Genomic DNA, 15,079 nt, shown 5'->3' on the forward strand with positions numbered 1-15,079 from the left:
ATAAAAAGGATTGGTGAGGGCGGAGTGTTAAGACATGATCTACATGGACTTCAGTAAGGCGTTCGACAAGGTTCCCTATGGAAGACTGGTTAGTAAGGTTAGATCTCACAGAATACAGGGAGAACTAGCCATTTGGATACAGAACTGGTTGAAGACAGAGGGTGGTGGTGGAGGGTTGTTTTACAGACTGGAGGCCTGTGACCAGTGGAGTGCCACAAGGATAGGTGCAGTGTCCACTGCTTTTCATCATTTATATAAATGATTTGGATGTGAGCATAAGAGGTACAGTTAGTAAGTTTGCAGATGACACCAAAATTGGAGGTGTAGTGGACAGCGAAGAGGGTTACCTCAGATTACAACAGGATCTGGGCCAATGGGCTGAGAAGTGGCAAATGGAGTTTAATTCAGATAAATGTGAGGTGCTGCATTTTGCAAAAGCAAATCTCAGCAGGACTTATACACTTAATGGTAAGGTCCTAGGGTGTTGCTGAACAAAGAGACCTTGGAGTGCAGGCTCCTAGCTCCTTGAAAGTGGAGTTGCAGGTAGATAGGATAGTGAAGAAGGCATTTGGTATGCTTTCCTTTATTGGTCAGAGTATTGAGTACAGGAATTGGGAGGTCATGTTGCGGCTGTACAGGACATTGATTATGCCACTGTTGGAATATTGCATGCGTTTCTGGTTTCCTTCCTATCAGAGGGATGTTGTGAAACCTGAAAGGGTTCAGAAAACATTTATAAGGATGTTGCCAGGGTTGGAGGATTTGAACTATAGGGAGAGGTTGAATAGGCTGGGGCTGTTTTCTCTGGACCATCGGAGGCTGAGGGGTGACTTTATAGAGGTTTATAAAATCATGAAGGGCATGGATAGGATAAAAAGACAAGGTCTTTTCCCTGGTGAGGGGGAGTCCAGAACTAGAGCGCATAGGTTTAGGATGAGAGGGGAAAATGTAAAAGAGACTTAAGGGGTAACCTTTTCATGCAGAGGGTGATACATGTGTGGAATGGACTGCTAGAACAAGTATTGGAGGCTGGTACAATTGCAACATTTAAAAGGCATGTGAGTAGGAAAGGTTTGCAGGGTTATGGACCGGTGCTGGCAGGTGGGACTAAATTGGGGTGGGATATCTGGTCGGCATGGAGGAGTTGGACCAAAGGGTTTGTTTCCGTGCTGTACATCTCTGTGACACTATGACTAAAAGTCAGGATAACATTTATAATAATTGTATTCTTTACCAAGGTCATTTGATGTGTAAAATAACACAGTCATTATATGTATTAAATTATGAGGTTGTATTTGTGATCTTGGGATCAAAACTGATTCACACTATAATATTAAGTTTAGTTCAATGCACAGATATTTTAACATAGTTATTTACACCACATAAGGAAAGTTCTTGGAAATCCTAATTGGATTATTGCATTATTTTACTATATTTATCTGCATGAATTAGCAATTCTAACTAGCTATCATGTACATACACCCAAATAGGACCTTCATCATTATCAGCAAAAGCAGATGTGATGGAGAAGTGCAGCAAGTCTGATAGTCTCTGTAGAGAGGAAAAATAGAGTTAATATTTCGGGTCCAGTGACCATTTGTTATGCAAGCAAGCTTCGCTAATGTGCCATTTCTGTAATTGTTGATGTGAATTGTTTTGCTCTCTGCTCTTTATTTTGAAATACGTAATGTTTTATTTCCACTTCCCAGTTTTCTTTCATTACCCTTCCTGGGTCACCTACTACTGAAGGATAATCAGATTCTAGACCACTTTCAAGGTCTTCCTTGTTTTTGCAAAAATATACTTTTCTAATTAAAAACTGAATGCTGATTACAGACCAATTCAAATGAGGTATTTCAGAAAGCACAAAATTCCACATTTCTCAGTTGCTCACTTTGCATTCTTAGGTACCTCAATCCAACTGCGAAATTGGAACATGCACTAAATACGGTAAGAACCATAATTGTTTTATTTCATGCATACGGCTTGAGGCATTCTGCAGATTACCAGCCACTTGGTACATCATGACAAAAAATGCCTTCATGGCCTCCCTGCAGAACCTTTGCAGTAGCTGCCCTAGGTGTTAGTGTATCCCTCAGCATATACTGTGGTCCTGGACTTTGGAATATCCCAGACTCCAATGTTTGGTTGAAGATAGTTCTTTGTTTTGGAGGACCCAAGGTTTCAGGTTGAACAAACAGCATCTTTCACTGAATTGATGGTCCTCTAGGCACAGTATGTGCCTGAGAGCAGCCTGTACAGCACAGAATCAAACAGCGTGGAGTTGCTTGGGATGAACCTCAATAAAACTATTGCATCTCTTTTTCAGCCATATTTGCAAAAGCACATAACAGAAGGAAATACTTTATGATCTTCACCATTACAGCTGTCTCGAAGGTAGGGTGTGGTAGCACAGATTGTCTGGAAATGCATGAAGGCGAGTGTCATTCTAACCACCAGCAAGCTATTTCCTGGTGTTTAACACATCTTGCCAAATGACTAACAGTCTGCTCATGGAAGCATCTGACTGAATCAACCGCAAGAGGCATAGCCTCAAAGATATTATGAGCCGACCATTGCCTGATGGACCTCTGATCAAAGGTATTTTTCCTGTTCAGAGTTTTCCACAGGAAACAGGTGATAGGATGCAACAGGTGTTGCTGGTTAAAGCGCAGCAGGTCAGGCAGCATCCAAGGAACAGGAAATTCGATGTTTCGGGCATAAGCCCTTCATCAGGAATGAGGAAAGTGTGTCCAGCAGGCTAAGATAAAAGGTAGGGTGCAGTTGAACTACTTAACATCCTTTACAATACTGGGAACTACTGGAACTTCAGCATGTAATGACAGCAAGGATCTAGGCATAGCTCAAAGGAATATAATGTTTGCCAGCAACTAAGATGTGCATATAATTAAGGTCCAAAGAAACCCCAGTTTGAGTTTACTCTATTACATCTATTCCTGCAACAAGATTGCCATTATTGGATGTCCAGCAGACTATTGAAACGAGATGGATTTTTGACATGCAGCTTGTGAACTTCATGTGACATCAGAACACTTCAGATTAACAGTCTGTATGAATTGCTGACAAATGGATTTCTTAGACCTGCCTGTTACATGAACAATATGTTTGTCTTTGGAACAACATTGCTATACCTTCGCCAGGTCAACTTTCTGGAGCCTATGTACACCCTGTAAGTGCTTATACATCAAAGAGATTGCAGGAGTTCAAGAAAGCTGCTTATCACAACCTTCAAGGACAATTGGGGATGGGTAACAAATGCTGGGTTTGCCTACAATGCCCCATGTGCCGCAAAGGTAGACTTCAAAAAATGCCTTAATAGGCATTTCATTCTGATGTTGTAAATGACCAAATTCACTAGGTGGACATCAAATTTGTGATAAAATAATGAAGCTGAGGCAATGAGTTATAATTTGATTATGGTGGCATTATTACTTTCCAAATGTTTTCACATGAACATCAAAGTAAAGTGTTAAGACACTTTTTTTTTGTGTTGTACTTGTTAAATAAGACGATATAGCACAGTTTGAATAAACATGTTGAATTGGTATTTTAAATGTAAATATTTGTTTCATACCGGAGGGAGAACTAGAAATTGTGAGCAGTAGATTTGTACAGAAATAAATGAAGTTCTTTTCAGTTAATTTGCACATTCATTTTATTAATCACCAGCATTATCTTATAAAAATAAAATCTCTGGGAAATCAATAATAACACAGCTGACTTATTATTTGATAAACTTCGAAATTGTGATTCTTGTGTTTTTTAAATAACCTGCTGTATGAAATCCATCATTAACTCCCAATACTGATTTACTGTTCAACTTAGTTGAACAATTATTTGGTCAAGAAACAAAACATATATCTACCTGCTGTCCTCAACCCATTTGTCAAGTTCTCATTTTGAAACTCTAAGCAGAGGATAAACTGTGGTTCTTCTCAATGACGAAGATTTGGAGGTTAGGTGTGCATTGATCATGATAGACGATTCTCTCCACTTTCAAGTATGATACTGTAAATCTTTTATTTTTTTTAAATGAAATATTGGCCTCACAGACAAATCTATAACTGTGGGTGAACTGAATGATTTGCTAGACCATTTCGGAAGGCAGTTAAAAATTAGCCACATTGCTGTGAGTCTACTGACATATCTAGACCTGACCTCCTTCATTAAAGGGCATTATTGAACCAGATAAGATTTTCAGGCAATTAGTGATCATTCCATCATCACAATTACTGAGATGACCTTTCAATTCCAAATGTATTTATTCATTTAATTTAAACTTCACCAGATTCCGAGGTGGTATTTTCACCCATGTCCCCAAAACATTAGCCATAACCTCTGGATTACTAGATGAGTGACATGACTATTGTACTGTCATCTCTCTAAAATGGTTATCCCCTTTTCTCTCAATCTAGGAGTGTCTTATCATTGGCATTAAAGGGATTGGTGGCAAATGTCAATTAGAAAGCCTGCTGCAAATATTGCTGTAAGTCCAGTAGTAGATGAACAAATTAAAAAAAAATCTCTCATTCATTTTGCTTTCTCTAACCAAAACGGTAATTCACCGAAGCATGTCACATAGGCAAGCAGTCAGAATTCCACATGTGAGAAGTTCTGATCTCAGTCAGTTTGGCAAGGACAAGCGGCAAGCCTGTGGTCTGTGAGCTTATGCATTGGTCCAATTTTATAATGTCCATCGTATTCAGTAAATAATATTTGCAAATGATGAAAGTACTACCTTGAAGACATTTGGTATTCAAAAGGCTTAAGCAAGTTTCTGCTGGTAAGAACATGTGCTTCATTGCAACTTCTTAGAAAGGAATATTGTCCAAATTTGCCCAGAGTACTGCCAACCCTGCTGTTGTTGCTGCCATTAGGAGGAAGGCCACACATCGACAGCACCTCCTCTAGAAGAGACAAAAACATTCAGGCAATAAATTACTGGATACAGTGACACAAAAATATACTTGGATATCTCTGCCTATGCTAACTTTGGACCCTGATTCCATCTTAGAAATGTTCACTAACAACATCGTTGAAGCTTTAGGTGTCATCAATTCTAAGCAATTATTCATATTTCTCATTAAGACAAATAACTAGCTTTTGTTTGCTATATCCTAAACTGTACATATGATGAAAATTCATGCATGTTCTCCCATCCTAATGACTTAGCTACATTCTGGATATTCTTCATGTGCATGGTAAAAGTATAAGTTACATTGGACAGTGAAGAAGGGTTTCTAAGATTACAAAGAGATCTTGATCAATCGGGTCAATCGGTGAGGAGTGGTAAATGGAGTTAATTTGGATAAACATGAGGTATTTTGCTTTGAAAGTACAAACGAGGACAGGACTTACACAATTAATTGTAGGGCCCTGTAGTGTTGTAGAGCAGAGAGACCTAGGGGTTCAGGTACATCATTCTTTGGAATTTGCATCACAGGTAGATGGGCTGGTTAAGAAGGCATTTAGCATGCTTGCTTTCATTGCTCAGATGTTTGAGTAAAGGAGGTGGGATGTCATGTTAAGGTTGTACAGGACATTGGTGAGGCCTCTTCTGGAGTACTGTATGCAGGTCTAGTCACTTTGTTGTAGGAAAGAAAATACTAAGCTTGAGAGGGGTCAGAAAAGCTTTACCAGAATGTTGCCAGGAATGGAGGGTTTGAGATATTAGGTAATCGAAAGCTTGGATGCTTTTTATGGGAGAGTAGGAGGTGAGGGGTAGCCTTTTTGAGGTTTATAAAATCACGAGGGGCGTAGATAAGGTGAATGGTAAGGATATTTTCCCTCGGGTTTGGGAATTCAAAACTAGGGGTCATATTTTTAAGGTGAGAAAGATTTTGAAAAGGACATAGGCAACTTTTTTTTTAGAATTGCTTGAGGAAGTAATGGATGCAGGTACAGTTACAACCTTTAAAAGTCATTTGGATAAGTTCACGAATAGGAACGGTTTGAATGGATATGGGCCAAGCTCAGGCAGGTGGGACTAACTTAGTTTGGGAACATGGTCAATGTGCATTAGTTGGATCGAAAGGTCTGTTTCTATGCTGTATGACTCTATGATTCTATGACTCTATGACTGTATAACAAATTGACAGCTTAGTTGTGACATCTGCATGTTGTTTGGGTCTATATGATCCCTAGCTGTATTCTATATTTTGAATACTAGGTAAATGGTAGAATCACTATTCAAATGAAGGACACTTTCCACAATGCGATGTTCTCTATTGAGATTAATCAATCACAAAGCAGAACAAAATCATCAAACTAAGGTGTTTTCATGCAACTTATTATACTATTCTATATCTGTGCTTTAATATTACGAATTAATGAAGAATTCTAAAAATGTTTATTGTAGTAATATTTAATGCATTGACCTTTCACAGTTGAAACTAATAAGATTCAATCTTGCCCCACTCAAAACCCAGGATTAAAATTGGGCCGTCATTTCTGTCAAATCTACAGCTTCCTACGATGGTTCTTCAGCTCTTGTCAATTCATAAGGTCATGTTATAATGTAAGTTAATATTATGAAATTATACTATTTGATGGCAGCACCCCTGCTTGTGGTTAGCTATTATATTATGTTAGTTTTCCAGTCTCCATTTTCTTCTGCATTTTCTCAGATTCTCTTTCACCAATCTGCTGCACAGTATATGTTCTAGGGGTTTTTCCCCTCATATTTTGTAGATCATAAATACTGTTTCTTATTTTTCTCTTTCTTAACATCATTATAATTTTTGTTCATGAATATGGTTCTTTCTTTTCCATATGATAAAGAGCTGTTTTCCTCTGAGTGAGCTGAACATGCCAAAGTTAAACTCACCCGTCTTCCTTTCCCATTCCCTAAATTAAAAGTGTCTTTCGCTAAACAAACAATGAAAGGTTTGTTAACATACTGAATCTGTGTGATTTCATCTCACCTTATTCCTCGGCTATTGAAGTACTAGTTGATAACTGTAAAATTCATAGGAAGTTCTATGTTAAATGATACTTTATTTATTCTTATAGTTTTTGCAATGAAATATTGAAAAGTCTATTATTTGTAATATACTTTCACCCAATCAAGTCAAATATAAACAAATATTTCACCATTAAAATACAAATATTATTTATTTTGTTAATTAACTTACATTATTAAAATGCCTGGTAGCAAACAATGGACTAGCAAAAAGGAGAACCAAAGTGGATTGTTGGAATTGTAAAATGAGCTGCTGACTTGCTATCATCAATTTTGTTCGATTATTTACTCTATCTACCTTGTGAATTGGGTCCAATAACCCGTTCACACTTACATTATTTAACCCAACACTGCATGACAACTTCTTATCTTATTGTGTAATTTATGCAAAAATATAGCAGCAAGTATGGCACTCTAAATACCAGAGATGATAATCCCATCTGTAATAATTTATGCTTTATTGTTTATTTCAAGAAGCATTCAAACAGGTTTCTGAAATAATGTAAATATGGAATCAGTTTAATTCTATTGAATTTATTTCAATGATGACATGCAATAATTTTTGACTTTGGGTGACTAAATTCTGTTTGGAGACAGGAAAGAAATTAACATTACAATCATGTCTTCAACATCATGATCATTGGTACATTTCTTAGTTTAATTTATAATGTAAAAATATTTTAGCTTTGTTCTTGCCTTGTTGATGCATATTGCATTAAATAGGCTATGATTAAGAATGGTTTCACACTGATACTAGCCATTGATTGTATTTGCACAAACATTTATGTCATCTGCTTGTTTCCTCTAATTTGCTACAAAATTTGTCAAAGAGACAGCAAATGTTTGGTTTATTAAAAAGTAGCTTGTTTGCTCTTTTTTGTCATTACTAGCTTTCTGTTCATATATCTAACAACAGTTCCTTTTTTAAAGGAAAAAAGAGACATTTCAGGGTCTGAAAAGATAGGTGTCAGCACAATTAGTTTTAGATCACTCTAGCAAAGAGCTGCTGTTGACCCAATACATCTAAGGGCTTCTTTTGTGGTGTAAATATAAGAGGTATATAAGCCAAAAGGGAACAGAATGGAAAGCTGAAATACATGCGATGCGGTAGATGAAATGGGAGGAGGCTTCTGTAGAGCAAAGACACCAGCAAACTAGTTGGGCTGAATGGCCCGTTTCCACTTAATGTCTTTGGTTCTTTGTCTTTAAGATATGTTGTCAAATTAATACAAAAGAGAACTACCAAACATCTACAACATTTTGATGGGTTAACATCAGATTAAAAGGTTATTGATGATAATTACAAAAAAGTCAAAATACATTATTTGAAACCAAATGTTGTTTTGTGAATTCATGTAAAGGAAGCATCTGTATTTGATTTCAGGTTTTAAAACAAAACCTGGTGATTTATTGCCTGCTAACTATTGAACTCTGGTATTAGTGGCCATTTCTCACCTTGCATTTTGACTGCAGATGATTTCAGAACCTCACCTGGGTAGGTTTCTTCTGAAAACCTTTTGAATTGGTCTGAGGCTGCTGCATGTTTTTTAAAAAAGCACGATGCTCATTTTGCTTAATTGTGAGTTTAGAATGGAGTTCAATGCACTACAGGATTGATGAGAAAGAATAGATTATACAAACGAGGAAAATAAAATGGCTCAGAAACAGAATCAAGAGACAACAAACCTTTATCAATGTTCCTCCATGCGAAATAAATCTCCATAAGTCAAATAGAGAGTTCCACTTCCCATAATGAGTATTATTAAGACTTGGTGCTATTTTAACCTACATACAGGGATTGTATGCATTGTTTATCCATTGTGCATCTTCTGTGATGTGGCCGTAATGACTATGGAATCATCAGAGCATTACTACCAGTCAGGATGGACCCTCCTCAGCTGAAAACTGAAAATGCCTTTTTCCTCACTTAGCTTTCAGTAAAATGCAAACCTAGAATAGGCAAAACTATGCCTGTGTACAAATATGATTTATTTATTTATTCTGGAATTGTCTTAGTTTTTCCAATGACAACTAATGAAATTGAACTGAAATCTTTATAAATGACTGACCATATTATTTCATGCTATCATAGAGGAACATTAAACCAGTAACCATGGAATGTGCACTTCAGTTTCTGACAGTATATTTACTCTGAGGACGAAATCATGGAGGCAGTCCGGATTCAGCAGGTGGCAGCATTCTGGGGCAGCAGCAGGCAATTACAAGTTGCTATCCATCAAGGACGCAACATACAGCCCCCAGAACTGCAGACCCAATCTGAGGGGTAGCAGCTCAGCAGTCTTGCAGTGTTACTGCTAACAGTGACTGATGCTAACATCTTCAGGACGACAGCAACCTGGAAGTGCTGGTAGATTTTGAGGAGGAAGCCAGACAGGCAGAAGGGCTTGGCAATTGGAGCTGGGCAGAAGTAGTGGCTGTACTATTGCTGCCAAGGTAATCATTGTCACCAGGAGCCCTTTGTGAGCCATGTAGTGTCCATTATAGAGGCCTTGTCCTAGAAACCGTTGGGAAGCTGCCCAGGTTTTCCTTGTGTCCTAACACACGGTGGCAAAATGACTGCAAGGGTTAAATTTGATAAGTTATTCATTCAGGGATATGGACTTCACTGGTTGGGTCAGCATTGATTACCCATTTCTAGTTGATCTTGAGAAGATGGTGGTGAGCCGCCTTCATGAGCTGTTGCATTCCATTTGGTGTAAGAGTACACACACAGTACTGTTAGGGAAGAAGTTCCAGGCCACTGTTTAGACTGTTGAGTGACTCAATTGGCTGGGTAATGAGTGGACTCAGGTTCCTACTACTGACAATATGCCTCTGCGGTGGTTAGACATCAGGCTTCCCTCCTGACTCCTTCCCTATCATACTTCCAACACTCCCACCTCCAAGCCTAAATCGAAAGGGGTGTAAAAGTTTAACCCAGTTATTTCATAATCAGTCAACCCAACTTTCTGAACTCTATGGTGTGAAATATGACTTTTATTTCAGTATTAGATAGGTATTTAATATTCATGAATATTAATCTAAAACCATAACCCCGAATGTAATCTAACTGTGCTATAGGTATTTCAGAAAAGGTAACTTGTTCCCAGCTGTAAGTATGAATAAACTAAAATATTTCAGTCAAGTATTTCAATATTAACCTTTGAAAAAAGGGAACCTCAACATTAAAAACAAACTCTTGTCAAAGAATTGTTATAAATCAACATTAAACTTTATATTGGTTTTGGTTTCTATTCTTGCACAAATGAGGCTGTAGATAATATGTTGGATAAAATTTTCAAAGTGGGGTTGCTTGAGCAGATAACCAGTTTCTCACCTCTTCCTCTTTGGCATGAAGTAGGGCTGACTGCTTTTCCAATTGGTTGCTCAGTTGGTTGACCTTCAGTTGAAGTGCCTGATGCTGGTGTTCGCTCCTGGCACTAAGCAAGTCTAGAATAAATCAAAACCAAGCTTGACTTTGATCATTAAATGCTGAATTAATCTGGAGTGACTGTGATCTCTTTACTAACCATTCTGTTGCATCACTTTCTCATGTTCTGTAGCCTGGATGGTTTTCTTCTGCAACAACTCTGCAATTTGAAAAGTATTGAATAGAATTACTTTCAGGTGCACAGTTATTGCCTCACATCAGTTGAATTTCATGTCTATTCAAAACCAGATGTAGGGGATGTTATGGAGCTGGATGATATGACAAAGCTTGGGCTGAAATGCACACTGTTAGAGACTGCAGATGCTGGGATCCAAAGTAGACAGGCAGGAGGATGGAAGAACACAGCAAGCCAGACAGCATCAGGAGGTGGAGAAGTCAACATTTCAGGTATAATCCTTCTTCAGGATTGAGGGTGGGTGTCAGGGGAGCTGCAGATAGAGGGTGGTGGGGTCAGGGTGGTGAGGTGAGGATAGATAAAGACAGGTAGAGGACATAATCTGGTTGGTCAATAGGAGAAATGAGTCCGGTTGGCGGCAAGGAGGAGTGGAAGGGAGGGGAGGGGCTCGGAAGGGAGTCAGGGGGTGGGAAGACCGAGGTTTACCTGCTCTCTTCCAACCTAGTTTACTACATCAGGTGCTCCCAACGTGGTCTTCTCTACATTGGGTAGACCAAACATAAACTTAGGGAATGGTTCGCCGAGCATCTCAGCCTGGCCCACAGGAGCCAACCGGACCTCCCATTCACCGCCCATTTTAATTGTCCTTCTCAATCCCTTTCCAACATGACCATCCTTGGCCTCTTCTATTGCCACAATGAACCAAACTGCAAATTGGAGGTGCACACTGTGGCAGAAAATTTAAAATGCTGTTCCCCAAGACTCCAGAAGGCATTACTCAGTGGCAGAAAATCCAGTTCTAGGAAACCTTTGTTAATTCCCAGTGGTTTGGAATCTCTCCTGCAACCACCCTCCCTCCCCCTCCTACCAGTTTAGCAATAACCTTGATCATTCTTTTAGGCCCATGGCAATATCCTCCTGCTGCCAAACTTTCACATTTCTAGCATGTTCTACTGAGTTAAGGTAAGAATCTGACAAAACCCTTGAAGTTAAAACCTGTGAGTTTAAATCTATTGGACCTTACATCATGGAAGTCGAGAAAAAGCTCCTATGTTCCTCAGTCATCATCTGGATAATGAAAGGCAGGATATAAATCCTGAGCTTATAGCTGTTGAATTTTGGTAATTCTTGATTGACCCATCTGACTTTGCAGTTGGAATTTTCTTCTGAGGTGAGTGTGACATTGAAAAAATTCTCTGATTCATAATTTACTCTCTTTAATTTACACATGGAAAAAGATGTTGTGATAATTATTACTTTTCATAGAACACTATCTCAGCTGATAAAAAATTTATTCAATAACATTCAACCGAGGAATTGTTCTCAAAGAGTTGAACTATATTGGCCATTTGGTTAATTGTTCAGTAATATAATGAAATAATTTAGCTGGGATGCAAGTCATGCAAAGCACAGCAGAAAAGGCTGCGTCTCATTCACACCCAATCAATTCATTGAATAAATCATGTCACACAACTCAACCAAAACAGGAAACTATATTGTCTTTGCAGATGAATACTACTGCATAAAATGGGCTATGGTTTCCAATTCACGTGATGTAGGTACGAATTTTCTTTGGAATATAAATCTATAATGACATCGACAGGCAATAATTCACTATGATGTCAAACTTGAAACCTCTACCAAACAGAAGGACAAGTTCAGCAAATGCAGGAGAACACTATCACCACCTAAATATCCTCTCCAATTCACCAACTTACTTGACCTGGACCTATATTATCAATTCTTCACTGTGGCTGTGTCAAATCCTGGAACTCACTTCCAAGTAGCATTGCGCGTACACTGAAACCAGACTGACTACAGTGAATATTTGAACAAGGATGAAGGATAGACCATTCAGCCCTTCAAGCCTGCTCTGCCATAGTTCCAGCTGATCAGAGGAAATTAAGAATACAAAATTAAAGCTGCTCTTGCAGCAGCATTCGCTTCCCATGAAAAATGAATTTAAAATGTCAAATGCTTACCCTGTAGGCTGGTGATTGTAGATGCCATATTCTGTTTCTGCTCTTCTGCATTTTGTAAATTTGCTGGAAAAGGAAGCAAACTACATTTAGCCCCCTTTTACACAATAGCTGCACGTGGCAGAGGTTTCAAACCTTTCCAAAATCACTGTACTAACACAGGAAGCCCAACCAGAAAGGAACATCACTTATCATTGAAATAGAGCCTCTACTCATGGCGTACATAGGCTATGGCCCAGGACAGACATTGCAAAGTCGTTGCTAAGTCTGCTTTATAAAGGTCTCAGATAATGAATTCCACTTGAGCAGGTCACTGCCTGTTACTAAGGAAATGCATATTTAATAGGTTCCACTGAGAGATTAAGTATTGATTTCCTCTGAGGCTTGAAAAAGTTATATTATCCCTCCCCCTCCAAGTCTGTGGGCTCCTACTCACTCCTGTGATGTTTTGCTTATGGCCCTATTCCTGTTGCTTTCCAGATTTGGTCAAGGTGCATATAAAAAGTCAGCAAATATCTCTTCCATGAAAACCATTGAACAGTCACTGCTCATCCTTGGTGATGAGTCTGTCAAAACAATTACCTCTGTAAAGAGTTCCCACATGACATGGTTGATATATTTTATTTGATATCTTCTCCCCAGTTTTAACTATATACAATACTGGTCCCTTTTTTTAAGGATAACCCTCGTGATCTTTGGAAGGTTGTCACTGCAGTTCCTTACGTGGACTCACCCCCTAATAAGTTTTGCGATTCACAACAAACTTAAACTGTTCAGAAAAGATTTACAAGGATGCTGCCAGTGATAGAAGGTTTGAGCTGTAGGGAGAGGCTGAATAGGCCAAAAATATGCAGGTTAGGTGAGTTGGCCATGTTAAATTACCCTTGGTGTTCAAGGATGTGTAGGTTAGGTGCATTGGTCAGGGGTAAAGACAGGATAATAGGGTAGGGGCAATGGGTTACTCTTAGGAGGGTCAGTGTGGACTTGTTGAGCCTGTTTCCAAACTGTAGGGATTCTATGGAATAAGTCAAGATTAGAGTAGTGCTGGAAAGGCACAGCAGGACAGGCAGCATCCGAAGAGCAGGAAAATTGACGTTTCAGGCAAAAGCCCTTCATCACAAGGGCTTTTGCCCAAAACATCAATTTTCCTGCTCCTTGGAGCATCTGCAGTATCCACTTTCATCCATTCTATGGAATAAGGCTGGGGCTGTTTTCTCTGGATCATCGGAGACTAAGGGGGTGATCTTATAGACGTTTATAAAATCACGAGGGGCATGAATATGGTAAATAGACAAGGTCTTTTTCCTGGGATGGGGGAGTCCAGAACCATCAGGTATAGGTTTAGGACGAGAGGGGAAAGATTTAAAGGGATCTAAGGGGCAATTTCTTCATGCAGAGGGTCATGTGTGCATGAAATGAGCTGCCAGAGGAAGTTGTGGAGGCTAGTACAAATTGCAACATTAAAAAGGCATCTGGTTGGGTATTTATTTTTAATAATAGCATTTTCAAAAATTTCTCTTAAGTTAAAGATTGGAGCTACATTAGCCTTTAACATGAGACTGAAGTGTGCCTCTATCTTCTATTCAATCAGTAATGCCTACTTTAGTGGTTAGAATCTGTTGGCTTGCTATGTAGATCTTTGGGTATAATTTTCCAGACCCAGAGGTGGTCTGTCTGGAAGCAGGAAGTGAACCTAATTAGTTGGATTTTTGGTGGACCCACCACTTTCTCCCCCTTGCCTGAATTGAGTTTTGCCTTCCTGTCTCACCACCAATTGTGGCTTTAGGCGGTCAATTAATCTTGCTACCAAGATTCAAATTCTTTCTTTCTGCATGTTCTTTGACTGAGACAATCCTTAGATGTTCAAGAATTCCGAAACTAAATAATTCGGTCTAAATTCAAGGAACTTAAATTACGTTAACTTAAAACGTTAATATATCACAATGAATCAGGCTAAGTAGATTATCATTACTTTCCCACAAATATTTCCAGTGCTATAAAACAAATGTACCTATTAAAGTCAGCGATTTCAATTTGATTATAGGTGACTTTATCAGTTAAAAACATCCAGTTGTATTAATGCTGACTTTTTGATTGTAAACTACATAAAATGTTAAACTGTTAAATGGACACCAACTCCCCTCCCTCCTTGCCCAGGTAGGAACAATACCTTTGCTTCTTAGAAGCTGTTCTTGCTGGACTTCATTTTCTTCTCTTAGTGCATCAATTTTATCCAAGAGTTTCTGTGTCTCGCTTTGTACGTTGTGCAACTTTGTTTGTAAATTCCTGAGCAACACATCATCACTTTCCGCTCTCTGAAAAGAGAAAAAGAGAAAAAGCACAAGAGTGACTGAAGTAGTGCGAACAAACAAGCCACACACGAGGAAAGGTGGGGCAATATTTTTCTTCATATGAAATAATTTGTCAAGATAAACGGTTGGGTATGTCCTTCAGTGACTTCAATTTGCAGTTACTTCTGTTTTGCCAAGGCAGCTTTTTGCATTCTTACACAAGAAAACAAGCCAATCTGTTCTCGAAACTTTCAATAAACC

At 38.7% G+C, this 15,079-nt stretch overlaps 1 protein-coding gene across 3 annotated transcripts in view; it reads right to left on the bottom strand.

Moving 5' to 3' along the window:
• Positions 1-3,675: 3,675 nt before the first annotated feature.
• The window catches only part of LOC132828170 (TRAF3-interacting JNK-activating modulator), a 33,754-nt gene continuing 22,350 nt past the window's right edge, over positions 3,676-15,079 (bottom strand). Inside the window, exons 10-16 of one of the 3 annotated variants that reach the window (XR_009646081.1) lie at positions 14,698-14,842; positions 12,531-12,593; positions 10,513-10,572; positions 10,320-10,432; positions 8,438-8,587; positions 6,945-6,978; positions 4,871-4,928 (exon numbers count right to left, since the gene is read on the bottom strand). Coding sequence is in view for 2 of the 3 variants with exons in the window: in XM_060845098.1 (XP_060701081.1) it covers positions 4,833-4,928; positions 8,474-8,587; positions 10,320-10,432; positions 10,513-10,572; positions 12,531-12,593; positions 14,698-14,842 (591 nt within the window). In the remaining variant the exon portion in view is untranslated. Of the gene's footprint in view, positions 4,929-6,944; positions 6,979-8,437; positions 8,588-10,319; positions 10,433-10,512; positions 10,573-12,530; positions 12,594-14,697; positions 14,843-15,079 lie in introns of all 3 variants that reach the window. The other 2 variants (XM_060845098.1, XM_060845099.1) reach the window with 2 other exon arrangements.

The sequence above is a fragment of the Hemiscyllium ocellatum genome, chromosome 26 (assembly GCF_020745735.1).
Source record: "Hemiscyllium ocellatum isolate sHemOce1 chromosome 26, sHemOce1.pat.X.cur, whole genome shotgun sequence".
NCBI classification, from domain to species: domain Eukaryota; kingdom Metazoa; phylum Chordata; class Chondrichthyes; order Orectolobiformes; family Hemiscylliidae; genus Hemiscyllium; species Hemiscyllium ocellatum.